Source organism: Urocitellus parryii, chromosome 5 (assembly GCF_045843805.1).
Source record: "Urocitellus parryii isolate mUroPar1 chromosome 5, mUroPar1.hap1, whole genome shotgun sequence".
NCBI classification, from domain to species: Eukaryota; Metazoa; Chordata; class Mammalia; order Rodentia; family Sciuridae; genus Urocitellus; species Urocitellus parryii.
Window position 1 is genome coordinate 107,509,724 of NC_135535.1, and position 16,859 is coordinate 107,526,582.

The 16,859-nt window shown below is 46.8% G+C and overlaps 1 protein-coding gene across 13 annotated transcripts in view; it reads left to right on the forward strand.

The window, feature by feature from the left end:
• Chd4 (chromodomain helicase DNA binding protein 4) overlaps positions 1-16,859 on the forward strand; it is a 31,147-nt gene continuing 14,288 nt past the window's right edge. For 3 of the 13 annotated variants that reach the window (XM_026403214.2, XM_026403209.2, XM_026403211.2), the window contains exons 1-25: positions 1-118; positions 967-1,144; positions 4,661-4,782; positions 4,981-5,196; positions 5,411-5,529; positions 5,636-5,877; positions 6,118-6,245; positions 6,479-6,614; positions 6,753-6,931; positions 7,139-7,378; positions 7,983-8,186; positions 8,307-8,512; positions 8,884-9,015; positions 9,099-9,195; positions 10,143-10,334; positions 10,826-11,026; positions 11,198-11,335; positions 11,751-11,872; positions 12,001-12,174; positions 12,695-12,836; positions 12,921-13,052; positions 13,162-13,279; positions 15,119-15,243; positions 15,770-16,007; positions 16,157-16,332. In XM_026403214.2, coding sequence (XP_026258999.1) covers positions 1,045-1,144; positions 4,661-4,782; positions 4,981-5,196; positions 5,411-5,529; positions 5,636-5,877; positions 6,118-6,245; positions 6,479-6,614; positions 6,753-6,931; positions 7,139-7,378; positions 7,983-8,186; positions 8,307-8,512; positions 8,884-9,015; positions 9,099-9,195; positions 10,143-10,334; positions 10,826-11,026; positions 11,198-11,335; positions 11,751-11,872; positions 12,001-12,174; positions 12,695-12,836; positions 12,921-13,052; positions 13,162-13,279; positions 15,119-15,243; positions 15,770-16,007; positions 16,157-16,332 — 3,879 coding nt within the window. In that variant the 5' untranslated portion in view covers positions 1-118; positions 967-1,044. Of the gene's footprint in view, positions 119-649; positions 869-966; positions 1,145-4,660; positions 4,783-4,980; positions 5,197-5,410; positions 5,530-5,635; positions 5,878-6,117; positions 6,246-6,478; positions 6,615-6,752; positions 6,932-7,138; positions 7,379-7,982; positions 8,187-8,306; positions 8,513-8,883; positions 9,016-9,098; positions 9,196-10,142; positions 10,335-10,825; positions 11,027-11,197; positions 11,336-11,750; positions 11,873-12,000; positions 12,175-12,694; positions 12,837-12,920; positions 13,053-13,161; positions 13,280-15,118; positions 15,244-15,769; positions 16,008-16,156; positions 16,333-16,859 lie in introns of those variants that run through there. The other 10 variants (XM_026403217.2, XM_077799280.1, XM_077799278.1 and 7 more) reach the window with 8 other exon arrangements.

The following is a 16,859-nucleotide window of genomic DNA, read 5'->3' on the forward strand; positions in this document are numbered from 1 at the left end:
GGCCCTTTAAGAGGCGACGCCGGAGCCGGAGCCATTTTCCCCCCTTCGGCCGCTGCGAGGAGGAGCCGGAGCGGGAGTGACACCGGGCCGGACCCAGGCGACCTGCTGCGGCTCTGGGGTGAGGCGAGCGTGGGGTTCCCAGAGAGACGCCCCTCACAGCCCGGCAAGCCCCGAGGGTCATTCCTTCACCTGTCCAGTCTTCAGGCGTCCTCTGACCCGTGGACCGCCCCCTGCCCGGAGGAGCGGACCCTTCCTTTTCCTTCCCTGCAGGGTGCCCGGCCTCCTTCCTAGCCCCCGCCTTACCCCTGCCGGAGTCTTGCTCCCCTCGACCCCCACCTCGGCCGTGGTCTCCCACAATACCCGGCGCCCGCCCCCTCGCCCTTTTCTCAATTGCCCCCCGGGACACGTGGCCCAGCCCCCTTCCCCAGTGGGAGCTCTCTTGCCCCCGCGTCCCTGTCTCTGGACCCCCAGAGCGCCCGAGCCTCCACGCCCCCCGGTCTCCGCGGTTCCGGACGAGAACCTGAGTTGTCCCGGAGGACAGCCTTTGGAGAGCTGCCCTGTCTGGGGACTGGCCCCTCCCCGGGCGCAGGGAGGCGCCCCCCCACCCCCAAGTGACCTTGTGTCCCCGAGCGCCTTGCTGCCTGCCTCCTCCCCTGGCCCTCCCGGGCCGCGGCCACTCGGACCCCCTCCCCCCCGTCACACCCTGTTCGGTCCAGCCCGGTTTCTCCTCCCCACGCCTGCACCAGCCTGCCCTCGGGACCCTAGCTCCCTCTCTTCGTGGGGGCTCCTTTTGGGGAACTGGCTTCCGGGCTGCCCCCGAGGAGTGTGGAACTAAGTTCAGCCTGAGTGGTTCGGGTGCCCTGCTAGGGTGACTGGGGTGGGGGGCGGAAAGAGCGGGTGGGTGTGGGGGAGGGGGACAGTGCGCGTCACTGACTGTTCTCTTTCTCTCCCCCCTCCCCCGCACAGTGACTCGGGCCAGTGTAGAGGGCCCCAGGCCGCAGGCAGGAGCAGCTGGGCCAATTCCCTGGCCGGGAGCGGAAGGGGATGGCGTCGGGCCTGGGCTCCCCGTCCCCCTGCTCAGCGGGCAGTGAGGAGGAGGATATGGATGCACTTTTGAACAACAGCCTGCCCCCAACCCACCCAGGTAACATCTTTCCCAATGGCCCAGGGCAGGAAGGAGGTATTGGGCTCTCCCAAGTGACTTGATATGAGGAAGGGTTGTGTTGCTTGCCCAGCTCTGTGCAGAGCCGGAGGTGGAGGGCATCCGAAGGGAGTGGTTCCCTTCTGCGGAGCTCTTGTGGGAGGGGGGTGGAAGCCATGTGCCTCCTGGGCACCGCGGACCCAGATGCAAGCTGGCTGCACTCGTCTGTCTTCAGGAATGCTCTACAGTTCCTATTTGAGGGAGCTCTCTAGGCTGGCAAGCATTACCTAGAGCGGGTCCTAGGAGGATCCCAGGTAGCTCGAACCCCTGGAGGCTATTTGGGGGTGGTAGGGGAGTTGATTTCTGTTGGAGGAGCCCAGCCTGGCATCCATGCTAGTTGGATCCTGCGGTTGCTGCAGTGTGGAAAGGAAAGAGTACTGGTTACTCTCTATCTGATTATTTTTAGCTTCTGATCAGTTACCGATTTTCTGTGCAGTTTCAACTGTGTGAAGTTTGAATCGCCCTCCTTAGCGTATCTAGAGCGCTTTTAGGCAGGCAGATTGCTGGAACCTTTTGAGTGGGGAAGTGGATGGGGGCTAAGGGAGATTGTAATATAATAGCCTAGTAAGGCTGGGTAGAAGAAGGGAGAGCACCCCCTCTTTCCCTGGTGAGTGGACATAATTCTGGCTTCTTTTCCTGGAGGCTTCTTTCTGCCTCTGTGTGCCTTTGGTTTGGGTTGGTGGTGTGATGGGTTTGTGTAGGTGTGTTAAGGATTGTGATAGGTTTTGGGGTGGCTCTGAGGACTGGCCAAACCCGTATGGTTGTAACCATCCCGTCTGATTGGAGTAGCCCTGTATGTCCTCAAATGATTGTTGATGTCATGCTTGCAAGTGAATGTCTCTCTCTGGCTTCTTTCCTTACTCAGAGCCCCTTAGCTAACTCACCAAGTCTTCTATTTGTTTCCTTGACCTTTTTCTTCCTAGTTGCTAGCTTTTAAAAAAAAAAAATTTTTTGTATATGCCATATTTTAATCCTCTCTGTTGCTACTTTTCTTATCATTCTGGAGCCTGCTGGTCCTGTTTTTGTTTCTCATCAAATGTCTTTCACTTCTGCCTTCTCTCTTAGCTCCTGTTGGAAGTTGAGGTGGTCTGGGAGAAATGCTTTCACATTTGACTTTTTCTAACTTGGAATTTTTCATTTTAACCTGAGACCATTTAAGAGAGCCATCAGTCTTGATGCTGAGTCTTCAGCTGTTGGGATAAGGAACTTAGTCTTGTCTCATCACTCACTGTCAGGGGTAGGGTGGCAGATTTCTGTGCCCTAACCTGAGGTGGAGTCAGGGTGGTCTTGGTGGTGGTAAGGGGAAGGTTTACTTTCCTATTATTCTTTCTGTGAGGGGCATTAGAATTAGTTGTGCTATCCAGCCAATGTTGGTTCCCCATCTTGGCCTCCCATTAACCTCTTGATTTGGGGTTGTCCCCCTACCCTCTTGTTGACTGGGAGCTATTCTAGCTCCCAGGATGAACTCTGCTCCAAGCTATAGCATGACCCAGTTTTTTCCATTTCCTACACCCATTCCTGCCCCTTTCCCAAATCTTCCTCTATGTCTCAGCTAATTTGCTCCTTACCATATCAGGATATTATTTTTCTGAGAGGTTTCAGGGTTGTATGTGAGTGAAAGGTGTCCCTCTTTACCTCCATGGGTTTGTCCTTGTCTCTGCTTCTAGCTTTTATGGAGATGAAGAGGAAGATCTGATTGGAGGATGACATGGGGATTACTAGGAAGAAGCCCTTATGATTCTTTCTGGTGAGATCCAGGCTGGTGTTCCATTCCCAAGGGAATGGGAGGGGCTTTCTTGTGCCTGGCCTGATCCTGGGCTAAGTGAGAAGGGGGAGGCTGATAGTGCTTTGTCCAGCATAATGTCTCATGTTCCCTAAGTCTGGGTAGCCCAGGAAGGGTGGAACTAGAGGCATTTTAGGATAGGGGTCAGGAGTATGTCTGGAACTGAAGGAAACATCGTTTTTCATCATTATTTAGGTACTGTTACTTTTTGGTGTGGATGTGATTTCCATATGTTGGAAAGGACTTTTATGAATGGAGGTGATGAAACCAAGCCTAGAGATTTCTTGTGGGCCCCCAGTCCTCAAGATAATTCTTTTGGGTATCTTCAATTTGGGGAGAAGGCTGTATGCTCTGAACATAGCTCCACTGAACTTTTATTAAATCTTAGTACTGATGATTTGAAAAAGTAATCGTTATTGAGGGAGTAACATAGTCCCTGACTTAGTATTACCCTTCACATTTGTCTTGGTTTCCTTGCCGAGGAATTAGGTGACCTCTTGTGAACTGTGTCATCCCAGAGTAAGTGTTAGAGAGACATTGGTGGCATTTGGATCTGGGGCCAGGTAATAATTTGGCATCTTCTATAAGGGCTGTCTTTCCCCGGCTACCTCTGTCAACCCCGCCCCCCTCCCTGCCACTTCCTGTCTGTCCTATGTTGGCAGCTGGGTGCCCTGGGCTGGCTTCTGCGGTCAGGAGCCATTTTCCCTCTCCTCAGTGGGTGAGGCACTCCCTTCTTCTCTCCACTCCCTTCTCCACACCCCCTCCCCTTGGGCGGGGGTGGCTTGGGAAGAGGGAGAGAGAAGAGGGAGGAGGGAGCTGGTGTGCTGGTGTGAATGTCTGTTACAAAGGAAGCTGCCTTGTGGCCTTCTCCTCCCCCTCTGTGCCCCTTCCCACCTATCCCTGCCCAGGAGCTCTCAGTGTTACCCTGGGCTTTGTGTGTGCTTCCAGCCGGGGAGGAGGTGGAGCCAGATGGGAGGAGGATTGGGAGGGAGGGAGATGGTGACAGCTGGGCTGATTTGGGCCCCTAGGGAGAAGAGACTCCTGACCCAGGAGAAGCTGGGAAGGAACCATAGGCTGGATGGGGAAGGGAAATTGTGTTTGGGAGTGGGTATGAGGTTGAGCTGGCAAGTGAACCTGGAGCTTGGAGGTACTGATTGTTTTGAGCAGTGATGACCCCAAAGGGGTTAGAACAGGGTGTTGTTTCTGGGATCCCCGAACCTGGCATTGTTCTGGTAATTCGGTGAGGATATATTCTGTGATTGTTGCCTTCTGGGCAGGACCTTCCATTCTTATCCTCTGGATTATAGGCTTGTTGGTGGACAGTTGCAGGAGGCCTGGATCTAGTTCTCTTGCTTGGTGAATGTTAGGCTGCTTGATTCAGCTATGCTGGCTGCTGAACATCTAGAGGGCTGCTGGAGGAGTGGGGAGAGGAGGTAGGGGCCTGGACAGCTGCCCGAGGTGGGCCTGGTCTGGCCTGGCAGGCCTATTTCGGGTATATACAGCTCTCTTTGTCTGTTTTTGTCCTGGGTATCAGCTTCCTTCTGTAGAGAGTATAGCAGTTCTCTTCAGAGGAATCTGGGACAAGAGGTGGGGAATAAAATCTAAGCCCTCAGGATTAGGCCCTAACCTTTTGCTATTGATCTTTTCCCTGCTGACCACTCTTTGGCAAAATGTAGAAAATGAAGAGGACCCAGAGGAGGATTTGTCAGAAGCAGAGACTCCAAAGCTCAAGAAGAAGAAAAAGCCTAAGAAACCTCGGGACCCTAAAATCCCTAAGAGCAAGCGCCAAAAAAAGGAGGTGAGTGGGTGACTGTTATGGGGAATGAGAGGAAGAAGGGAGGAGCTCTGAGAAGGGCTGAAGGGCGGAGGGCGTTTGTTTCTTTCTCTAGAGTGGTGGACCAGGTCCTGGGGATGAGCCTTATTAGGGCTGTCCTGAGGTCAGCATGTGTGTAGCATGTGTGTGTCTGTCTCCCTTTCCCCCCCTTCCCTGCTCCAGCGTTTGCTCTTATGCCGGCAGCTGGGGGACAGCTCTGGGGAGGGGCCAGAGTTTGTGGAGGAGGAGGAAGAGGTGGCTCTGCGTTCAGACAGTGAGGGCAGCGACTATACCCCTGGCAAGAAGAAGAAGAAGAAGCTTGGACCTAAGAAAGAGAAAAAGAGCAAATCCAAGCGGAAGGAAGAGGAGGAGGAGGATGATGACGATGATGATTCAAAGGTGCCTGGACTTCCATTCTGTTTTCTGTACTGTTATCCTCAGTCATTGGTTTCAGAGACACTCTGTTGCCTCTTAGAGTATTTTCTTTCCATCTCTTTCTAATCATTTTCTCTTGGTTCTCTTACCCTGGTCTTGCAAGCTATAGTTTCAGCTCTAATTCCCTTAGCAAATGTGGGCATTAGGTGGCAGACCCTTTACTATTCTCTCTCTACAGGAGCCTAAGTCTTCTGCTCAGCTCCTGGAAGATTGGGGCATGGAAGACATTGACCATGTGTTTTCAGAGGAGGATTATCGCACCCTCACCAACTACAAGGCTTTCAGCCAGTTTGTCCGGTAAGCCAGGAGGGTCTTGGGGGTGGGGGAGAGAGTCATTTTATAATCTCTTCCTATCTTTCTTATTCTTAAATATTTTCTTCTCTGTCTTCCATTTCTCCACCAGACCCCTCATTGCTGCCAAAAACCCTAAGATTGCTGTTTCCAAGATGATGATGGTTTTGGGTGCAAAGTGGCGGGAGTTCAGTACCAACAATCCCTTCAAAGGCAGTTCTGGGGCCTCAGTGGCAGCAGCAGCAGCAGCAGCTGTGGCTGTGGTGGAGAGCATGGTGACAGCCACTGAGGTTGCACCACCACCTCCCCCTGTGGAGGTGCCTATTCGCAAGGCCAAGACCAAGGAGGGCAAAGGTGAAATGTAGTGCTGTGGGAGGGAGGAGCTAGTGTAGGTTTAGGAAGTCAAAGACAGAGAAAGCTTGGGAATGCTGTTATGTTAGCCCTAAGGTAGGAGACAGGAGGGAGGAATTAGTCTTGGATTTAGGAGGGAAATTTGGGAGGCTGGACATGTTGAAGTAAGCTTAAATGAAGATTTTATTTTCCCCATAATATAATTTGCCCTATGATATATATTTAGGTCTATCCTGATTTTAGGTCCCAATGCTCGGAGGAAGCCCAAGGGCAGCCCTCGTGTACCTGATGCAAAGAAGCCTAAACCCAAGAAAGTAGCTCCCCTGAAGATCAAGCTCGGGGGTTTTGGTTCCAAGCGTAAGAGATCCTCGGTGAGAACCTGGACCATCCCTTTGGGCGGGAAGAGCTGTGTGTAATAGAAAAGATATTACTCTCTGTTTGTTCCATAAAGTAGGAACATAAGAATGTGGGGAGTTGGCCTCAGGCAGACTCTATACATAGTCCTTGCTGGATTCTGGTATTCCCAGTAATGGCAGTGAGGCTCACTCCACCACTCTTTCCCCTTGGCTTGAACTTTTAACCTTATTCCTTTTGGTTCTCCCAGAGTGAGGATGACGACTTAGATGTGGAATCTGACTTCGATGATGCCAGTATCAATAGCTATTCTGTTTCCGATGGTTCCACCAGCCGCAGCAGCCGTAGCCGCAAGAAACTCCGAACCACTAAAAAGAAAAAGAAAGGTGTGTTTCTTTTCTGTTTTATGTGGGTGATAGGATGAGGTGGAATGGTTGGGAAAAAGAATCTCCCTTAGGAGATAGGGGTTGGGGGGGGGAGGTAGTTTTTTTCTAATAACTGGGCTTTCCCTCTTCCTTGCCCAGGCGAGGAGGAGGTGACTGCTGTGGATGGTTATGAGACAGACCACCAGGACTATTGCGAGGTGTGCCAGCAAGGCGGTGAGATCATCCTGTGTGATACCTGTCCCCGAGCCTACCACATGGTGTGCCTGGATCCGGATATGGAGAAGGCCCCCGAGGGCAAGTGGAGCTGCCCACACTGCGTGAGTACCTGACCACTGTGGCTCCTGGGCTCCCACAAGGGGAATGGTAGGAAGATAAAGCTCCTTTGGGCCTGGGTGGAAATAGAAATGATGGTGGTTTGGTTGTGAGCTTTGGGAAGAATCCAGAGGAACCTTGGGCCTTGAATTCTGACTTCAGGGGTGGCGGGGTGGGGAGGTAATAATCTGAATCTGTATCCTTTACTGCAGGAGAAAGAAGGCATCCAGTGGGAGGCTAAAGAAGACAATTCAGAGGGTGAGGAGATACTAGAAGAGGTTGGGGGAGATCCTGAAGAGGAGGATGATCACCATATGGAATTCTGTCGTGTCTGCAAGGATGGGGGGGAGCTGCTGTGCTGTGACACCTGCCCTTCTTCCTACCACATCCACTGCCTGAACCCTCCACTGCCAGAGATCCCCAATGGTGAATGGCTGTGTCCCCGATGTACGGTGAGTAACCTGTGTATGTAGCAGAAGTGTAACACTGTCATGTGCAGGTATTGGGAGGCTGAGATACAGTAGAGGTCATTGAAGAATTATGAACTTTTTAGCTCCAAGACCTTCTTCATATAGTTTAGGGATACCTTTTCCTAGGAAAAAACAGGAATAACTTTGAACAGAGGAGTTGATGTCTTGCCATCTCTCTTAGGAGGGATGTAATATAGTATTAGAACATCTGTCCTTGTCTTGATGCCCTGCCTTATGGACTTGGTAGTTTAGAATGTTTAATAGGACTACTTACTGCTTTTAGATTACTTAAGAGAGAAATGCTAGGCTATTGGTCTGTGGATTTTCCATGCCTAATTGTTCTGGATTATTGTTAAAGTCTAGCAACTGACTCTGTTAAGCAGATAGGAATGATGGTGTCACACAAATCTTGGAGGAAATTCAGAAAAAGCAGAGAAAATTTTATTATTCCTTACCTACAAGGGTCTTGGGATTTCGTCTTACTTGAAATGGGATTTTAATAATCCTTTGACAAGATTGAGGCTGTGAGCTGTACCATCTCCTTCCCATGGTTATGAATTGGGATTATTATCACTTTTTCTCTCAGTGTCCAGCTCTGAAGGGCAAAGTGCAGAAGATTCTAATCTGGAAGTGGGGTCAGCCACCATCTCCCACACCAGTGCCTAGGCCTCCAGATGCCGATCCCAATACTCCCTCCCCCAAACCCTTGGAAGGGCGGCCAGAGCGACAATTCTTTGTTAAATGGCAAGGCATGTCTTACTGGCACTGCTCCTGGGTGTCTGAACTGCAGGTAAGTCTGGGACAGCCTAGAGATGTGGGGGCTACAATTAAAAAGACAGTGGGAAAACTGTTGTGAATAGAGAGAGTGGATGCAGCTCTTCCATGGTTTGTTTTCTCTTTCTGCTCTCAGTTGGAGCTGCATTGTCAGGTAATGTTTCGAAACTATCAGCGGAAGAATGATATGGATGAGCCACCTTCTGGGGACTTTGGTGGTGATGAAGAGAAGAGCCGAAAGCGAAAGAACAAGGATCCTAAATTTGCAGAGATGGAAGAACGCTTTTATCGCTACGGGATAAAACCTGAATGGATGATGATCCACCGAATCCTCAACCACAGGTACCAGCTGGGCCCAATGGAGGTAGGCAGTATATCCACGGGAGACTCCTGCTAAAGGGAAAAAGAAGATGGAGATTGCCAGTAACTTACATTTGGAGGATATTCTATATTTTAAATAAATGACTGAATTCTGGAATTTGAGCTATAGATTAGAGAGAATGTTTGGTCCAAAGATAAGTATAATAGAGGCTCTGGACACATGTGGGGTCTGTGGCACTTTTAAAGTGGTTTTGAACATAAATTATTGTCACTTTCTGAGAGCAAGGCAAACCTGGAGACCAGGCAAGAAGCTCAAGAAGGTAAAGCTAAGGACTTGGGAAGAGAAGAAGGCTGTTTTCTAACTCTGAGGGTTTTCTCTCTTGACCTTACAGTGTGGACAAGAAGGGCCATGTCCACTACCTGATTAAGTGGCGGGACTTACCCTATGATCAGGCATCTTGGGAGAGTGAGGATGTGGAAATACAGGACTATGATTTGTTCAAGCAGAGCTATTGGAATCACAGGTAGGTAATTTGGGGAGAGGAGAAGAGTTGCTTCCTTTTGAAAAGGATCTTAGGCAGCTGTGGAATGTTTTCCTTTTTTTTAGGGAGTTAATGAGGGGTGAGGAAGGGCGACCAGGCAAGAAGCTCAAGAAGGTAAAGCTAAGGAAGTTGGAGAGGCCTCCTGAGACTCCAACAGTAGATGTGAGTTTGGGGCAGAAGAGGGAAGGGTGGGCATAGTTTGTCTCCTCCACTGTATGAATTGTGCTCTAAGTAACAACCTGCAAATAATAATGTTGCTGTCAGTGTTTCATGTTATCCACTTCCCCACATCTCTCTAATCAGAAAATACTAGGATTACTTTTCCTTTTTTTTAAAAATTAATTAATTTATTTTTTTTCGGTGGACACATCTTTATTTGTATGTGGTGCTGAGGATCGAACCCAGGCTGCACGCATGCCAGGCGAGCGCGCTACTACTTGAGCCACATCCCCAGCCCTACTTTTCCTTTTTGTCGTCATAAAAAACCTAGGTATATTTTGTATGATTGAGGAAGTGTTATTTAGGGAGTGGTCATGTTGCCAAGCTTTTGTGAAAAATATTGGAACCTGACTTTTTTTTTTTTAATATTTATTTTTAGTTGTAGTTGGAGATGATACCTGTATTTCACTTATTTATTTTTATGTGGTGCTGAGGATCGAACCCAGGGTCTCGCATGTGCAAGGCGAGCGCTCTACCGCTGAGCCACAACCCCAGCACCAAGGAAACTGACTCTTAATTGTATGGTTCAATTCCTGTAGATCTTGTTTATGTACTCTGAGGGCAGTTAAGTTTAAGAGAATTTGGGACTAGGGGATGTAGCTCAGTGGTAAGGTGTGTGTGAGGCCCTGGGATTGAGGCGGGAGGGGGGAAGACAAGAAATTTATTCTAGAAGGGGTATGTGATTATTTATGTGTTGGTTCTGGAGATTGAATCCAAGACCTTGTGCTTTATGACTGAGCTCTACTCCCAGCATGCCACCACCCCCTCCCCAACAAGTTTTTCATGATTTTCAGGCAGGATCTAGTGAGGATAAGTAAGGAAGCAGCTGCTCTCTAATGGGGAAAAGGGAATTGCTTGCCAACTCTTGACTTTTCTATTTTATCCTTCAGCCAACTGTGAAATATGAGCGACAGCCAGAGTACCTGGATGCTACAGGTGGAACCCTGCACCCTTACCAAATGGAGGGCTTGAACTGGTTGCGCTTTTCCTGGGCTCAGGGCACTGATACTATCTTGGCTGATGAGATGGGTCTTGGAAAAACTGTACAGACAGCGGTCTTCCTCTATTCTCTCTATAAGGAGGTGAGGAAAGCAGAGACTTTTAGTTTTTGGTGTGGATATTTTGTGTTCAGTCTTCTCTTACACACTAAGGAAAAAAATGGGGAAGAAAGAATTTGGTCTCTGACTTTGAGTAACAATGCTGAGTGATAGTGAGATAGATATATATCCACAGGGAAAGACTTGAAGGAGTGGAGCTATGGGTATTAGCTGTGGGTACCTGAATCTTAATCCTAGGAAAATAGATGTATGTCAGCTCAGCAGAATTGTGGGTGGAATTAGTAGGAAAAGACTTAATAGAACAGATAGGAGTTTTAGCACTCTATTAAGGTGGGTCATGGCTTATTGCAAAGAGCAGGTAGGGCTTTTTTGTAGATGAGGAGGTGAGGGTAGAGGCAGCAGTATAGATGGCTAGTCAGCACCAGCTTTGTTCTAAGGATAGAGGGAGAGGCGGATGCTGGAGTGTGGTGTGATGTGGTCCTCAGTCCTGACTCTGCCTCTTTTCTTTCTCCAAGGGTCATTCCAAAGGCCCCTTCCTAGTGAGTGCCCCACTTTCTACCATCATCAACTGGGAACGGGAGTTTGAAATGTGGGCTCCAGATATGTATGTGGTAACCTATGTGGGTGATAAGGACAGCCGTGCCATCATTCGTGAAAATGAGTTCTCCTTTGAAGACAATGCCATCCGGGGTGGCAAGAAGGCGTCCCGCATGAAGGTATCTCATGGTAGTGGGGGTACCCTAGAGAGGAAGTTGCTGCTTTGGGTTTAGTTTGCCTCCTGTGGCCTGGTCCCTGGGTGAGGCAAAAGAATACCTGGGAGGGGAGAAATACCTTAGCTGTGCTTAGGAGGAGTGGACTAGTAGTGATGAGGTTGTCTTCATGTGCAGAAAGAGGCATCTGTGAAATTCCATGTGCTGCTGACATCCTATGAGTTGATCACCATTGATATGGCTATCTTGGGTTCTATTGATTGGGCCTGCCTCATCGTGGATGAAGCCCATCGACTGAAGAACAATCAGTCTAAGGTGAGGATACAGGGAGGGAGCTTATGGCTCCGTTTTAGTCTTTTGGTACCATCTACTCATTAAGAGAAAACCCAGGAGAAGAAAAGGAAAAATTTTCTTTCTCCCTTGTCATATATGATAGCTCCTGGTAGCCAGGCCTTTAGAAAGGGTTATAACTAGAGTGTTTGCTTAGCATGTGCAAGGCTCCTGCTTCAATCCCCAGCACCAAAAAACAGACATAAAGGCTGAGGTTGTAGCTCAGTGGTAGAGTGTGCTTAGCATTCAGAAGGTCCTGGGTTCTATCTGTAGCACTAAAAATAAATAAAAATAAAAAAGTATGATGATGGGGTGGGAGGCAATGAAATACATAGAATTCTGCAGAGATATACTACAGTCCTTGTTTTATTGAGTATGACATCTCCATCTGCTTCACCAGTTCTTCCGGGTCTTGAATGGTTACTCACTCCAGCACAAGCTGTTGCTGACTGGGACTCCATTGCAAAACAATCTTGAAGAATTGTTTCATCTGCTCAACTTTCTCACCCCGGAGAGGTTTCAGTAAGTGTGTTTATCCATAATTGCCTCATAATTTTGCTTCTAATTGGTCTTCTTGTTGCCCATTTCCTCTATCACTTTCCCTTATCCTTTCTCCTTCTCCAACAAATTTCTTCCTTTTCTTTCTGAAGCAATTTGGAAGGCTTCTTGGAGGAGTTTGCTGACATTGCCAAAGAAGACCAGATTAAAAAACTGCATGACATGCTGGGTCCTCACATGTTACGGCGGCTTAAAGCTGATGTGTTCAAGAATATGCCCTCTAAGACAGAACTGATTGTGCGTGTGGAGCTGAGCCCTATGCAAAAGTGAGTTGAGGCAGAAGCATTGGCTCCATTTTGCAAGTATAGTTAGACATTTTCTAGTCTGTAAAGTGTTTCTCATCCCTCCTTCCAAACAGCTTCAAGGCATCTGGTGACAGGAGCTAACAGGACCTAAAGAAACTTGATGCCACAGAACTGGAGCGTTCAGTTCTTAGTTAGGAGAGGAGAGGAGAGGAGAGAGAGAGAGAGAGAGAGAGAGAGAGAGAGAGAGAGAGAGAGAGAATTTTCAATATTTATTTTTTTTAGTTCTTGGCGGACACAACATCTTTGTTGGTATGTGGTGCTGAGGATCGAACCCGGGCCGCACGCATGCCAGGCGAGCGCCCTACCGCTTGAGCCACATCCCCACCTTCCCTTTTTTAACATGATGATTATGGTACTGGTGCTATTAAGTTTCCATAGCTGCAAAGTGAGATATGTTGAAAACAAGTTATCAGGCTGTGGGACTACATTATGTCATTAAAGGCTCTTGAATCTGACCTATCTTTCTGCCTTGCCCATGAAGGAAGTACTACAAGTATATTCTCACTCGAAATTTTGAAGCACTCAATGCTCGAGGTGGTGGCAACCAGGTCTCTCTGCTAAATGTGGTGATGGATCTCAAGAAGTGCTGCAACCACCCCTACCTCTTCCCTGTGGCAGCAATGGTAAGTCATGCTACCTCTTGGTCCTCCCTGGGTTGCAACTCCTCCCTGTGGTCTTTCAATATTGTTTTTTCTTTTTTTCCTCAGGAAGCCCCTAAGATGCCTAATGGCATGTATGATGGCAGTGCCCTAATCAGAGCATCTGGGAAACTACTGCTGCTGCAGAAGATGCTTAAGAACCTTAAGGAGGGTGGGCATCGAGTACTCATCTTTTCCCAGGTATTAATGTGGACTGGGCTTTGAGCTTTAGGGGACAGAAGTAGATAGCCCTCAGTGACTTGAGGAACCATCTTATCCCTGGACTCCTTCATAACTGCTCCTTTTGCAGATGACCAAGATGCTGGACCTGTTAGAGGATTTCTTAGAACATGAAGGTTATAAATATGAACGTATTGATGGTGGAATCACTGGGAACATGCGTCAAGAGGCCATTGACCGATTCAATGGTAAGAGAGGAGGGGTTTCATTCCCAGCATCCTGATTCACTTTTATCTTTGGACGGATCACTTGTTTTAATGGATCACTTGTTTTAATGTATCTCTTTTTCTGTATAGTTTTTTTGGGTCTTCATCAATTGATAATGGAGGAGGAGAGCTTTTGAATGTCTCGATTGGAAGAATGTATTGGACTATTCCTATGAGATTTTTTTTTTTTTTTTCCTTTTGGAGTCTTTCTTCTTTCTGCTAGAAAAAAGAACTTTTTTTTTTTTTTTTTTTTTTTTGTCTAATTCCCCTTTCTTCAGCCTTGAGGCCGAAAGGGATCGGATTTGTTCAAGTTTAACTGCTAAGTTGGGGCAGACTTCTTTATCTAAGTAGATCCTACTACATCTTTTTTTTCAATTTACTTGTTTTTGAAGTAATTTTGATTTCAAGGAAAAGCTACAAAATAGTACAGAGTTCATGTATACCTATTTTATCCTGCTTGTCTTTTTTTTAAGTTGTTGATGGATCTTTATTTTTTATTATTTTTTTTAATATTTATTTTTTAGTTTTAGGTGGACACAATATCTTTATTTTATTTATATGTGGTGTTGAGGATCGAACCGCATGCCAGGCGAGCGTGCTACTGCTTGAGCCACATTCCCCAGCCCCTTTATTTTTATGTGGTGCTGAGAATCAAACCCAGACCCTCACACATGCTAGGCAAGTACTCTACCACTGAGTCACAACCCCAGCCCTCCTATTTGTCTTCATAACTGTAGTACAATGATCAAAACCAGGAAATTAACTCTGGTATCTATCTGAACTATAGACTTTAATTGAATGTCATCAGTTTTTCCTATAATGTCATTTTTCCATTTTAGGATTCTATCCCAGGTCCCACATTGCATTGTGCCTCTTCCTATCTATGACATTTCTTAATTTTTTTCCCATTTTCTTTCATTATGTTGATACTTCTTTTTTTAAAAAAATATTCTTTGAGGATGTTTACAATACCTTTATTTTGTTTAGTTTTTTTTAAAACGTGGTGCTGGGTACCGAACCCAAGTGCCTCACGTTTGCTAGGCAAGCACTCTACAACTGAGTCACGTCCCAAGCCCTATGTTGATATTTCTGATGAGTACTTGTTAGTTGTTTTGTATAATGTCTCTTGAGTTTGGGTATGTCTGATGATTACTCTTGATTTTTTTTTAATATTTGTTTATTTATACATGGGCACATTATCTTTATTTTTTTTTATTTATTTTTATGTGGTGCTGAGGATCGAACCCAGGGTCTCACACGTGCGAGGCGAGCACTCTACCGCTGAACTACAACCCTAGCCCCTTGCTCTTGATTTGATTAAACATTTTTGGCAAGAATACCACAGAGGTGATGCTGTGTCCTTTTCAGTGCATCATAATGGGGTGGATATGATGTTCATGTGTCCCATTTCTGGTAATAACTGATGATTTAGTAAAGTGGTGTCTGCTGAGATTCTCCACTGTGAAATTACTTTTTTCCCATTGTAATTTTCCCATTGAATTTATTATATGCTAAAATCCTCTGTGTCCCTAAATTTTCAGAGTGATTTCAGTATCGATTGGGGGACCTTGTTTACAGTTACTATGGCGTTTGCCTCTGAGCTTTATGTTTCTGACATTTGTTAATTGGAATTTAGAATACACCTTTTTAAAAATATTTTTTTAGTTATAGTTGGACACAATACCTTTATTTTATTTATTTTTATGTTGTGCTGAGGATTGAACCCAGCGTCTCACGTATGCTAGGTGAGTGCTTTACTGATGAGCCACAACCCCAGCCCCTAGAATACACCTCTAACAGTGTTTTTTGTTCCTTTCTTAGCACCTGGAGCTCAACAGTTCTGCTTCTTGCTTTCCACTCGAGCTGGGGGCCTTGGGATCAATCTGGCTACTGCTGACACAGTTATTATATATGACTCTGACTGGAATCCCCATAATGATATCCAGGTAAGCAGAAGTAGTAACCTTTAGAGAGCAACTTACTGAAGATGCACAGTGTTCTCTATGCGGGTGGCTCTACCTTCTGGAATTAGTTGTCTGGGAAATAATAGGTTCTTTCCCCACCCCCCAGTACCAGGATTGAACTCCAGGGCACTCGACCACTGAGCCATATTCCCCAGCCCTATTTTGCATTTAGTTATTTAGAGAGAGGGTTTCACTGAGTTGCTTAGCACCTTGCTTTTGCTGAGGCTGGCTTTGAACTTGAGATCCTCCTGCCTCAGCTTCCCCAGCCATTGGGATTACAGGTGTGCACCACTGCACCCAGCAAGAGTCTTTTTATATCATCTAACTTATTATAAACGAGAGTTTGAGTTAGTGATGGTGGTGTCTGGGGGACAGGAGTGTGAAAGGAGTTTCATATGAAGACAAGTTGTGGCCCTTGTCTCATACTAGATTTAACTTATATGAAAGTCAAGGCGGGTGTGGCAGCTGGAAAACATGGGTTCTGACTTTATCTTCTGCTAAATTTCAGGCTTTTAGCAGAGCTCACCGCATTGGGCAAAATAAGAAAGTGATGATTTACCGGTTTGTGACACGTGCATCAGTGGAAGAGCGCATCACGCAGGTGGCAAAGAAAAAAATGATGCTTACACATCTAGTGGTGCGGCCTGGACTGGGCTCCAAGACTGGATCTATGTCTAAACAGGAGCTTGATGATATCCTCAAATTTGGCACTGAGGAGCTATTCAAGGATGAGGCCACAGATGGAGGTGAGCTAGGCGGGAACTTAAGTTTTGGGGGGTAGGACTTCTTTCAAAGGGTAGAAAATACCTTTGATACCCAGGGTCCTGTGGGATCTGCTTTTTCCATTGCAGCTGCTGAAGTTGACTTTGGGTTATGGGCCCCTGATTCTTTATAGGAGGAGACAACAAAGAGGGAGAGGATAGCAGTGTTATCCATTATGATGATAAGGCCATTGAACGACTACTGGACCGTAACCAGGATGAGACAGAAGACACAGAATTGCAGGGCATGAATGAATATTTGAGCTCATTCAAAGTGGCCCAGTATGTGGTGCGGGAAGAAGAAATGGGGGTGAGTATGAATCAGGGCAGTGCTATGCTTGCTGATTGACCTGAAAATTAGACTTGAAACTAAGATGGTATTTGAGCAAAGTGGAAAACATCTGTAGATAAATTAGTACATTGATAATTGATAACACCTCTTCCTTTGAAAACAAAGAACATGACTAATCACATTCTCATCTTTGCCTTGGTGTTGGAAAATATGTAGTTGATTTTACTCCTAATAGATATTGCCTCTTAACCTGGATCTCTCTTTTTTAAGTGGATTTTGTTAATTCTACACATATGCTACCTCAGGTCTCTTTGGAAGAAAGGATATTAAATACATGTCTGGGTAAACTATTTTCCTTTTTTTTGGGGGGGGGAGGTAGGGGATTGAACCAGGGGTGGTTAATCACTGAGCCACATCCCCTAAACCTTTATATTTATTTATTTTTTGAGATAGGATTTTGCTTAAATGCTGAGGCTGGCCTCGAACTTTTGATCTTCTACCTCAGCCTCCTGAGTTGCTTGGATTATAGGTGTGTGCCACTATGC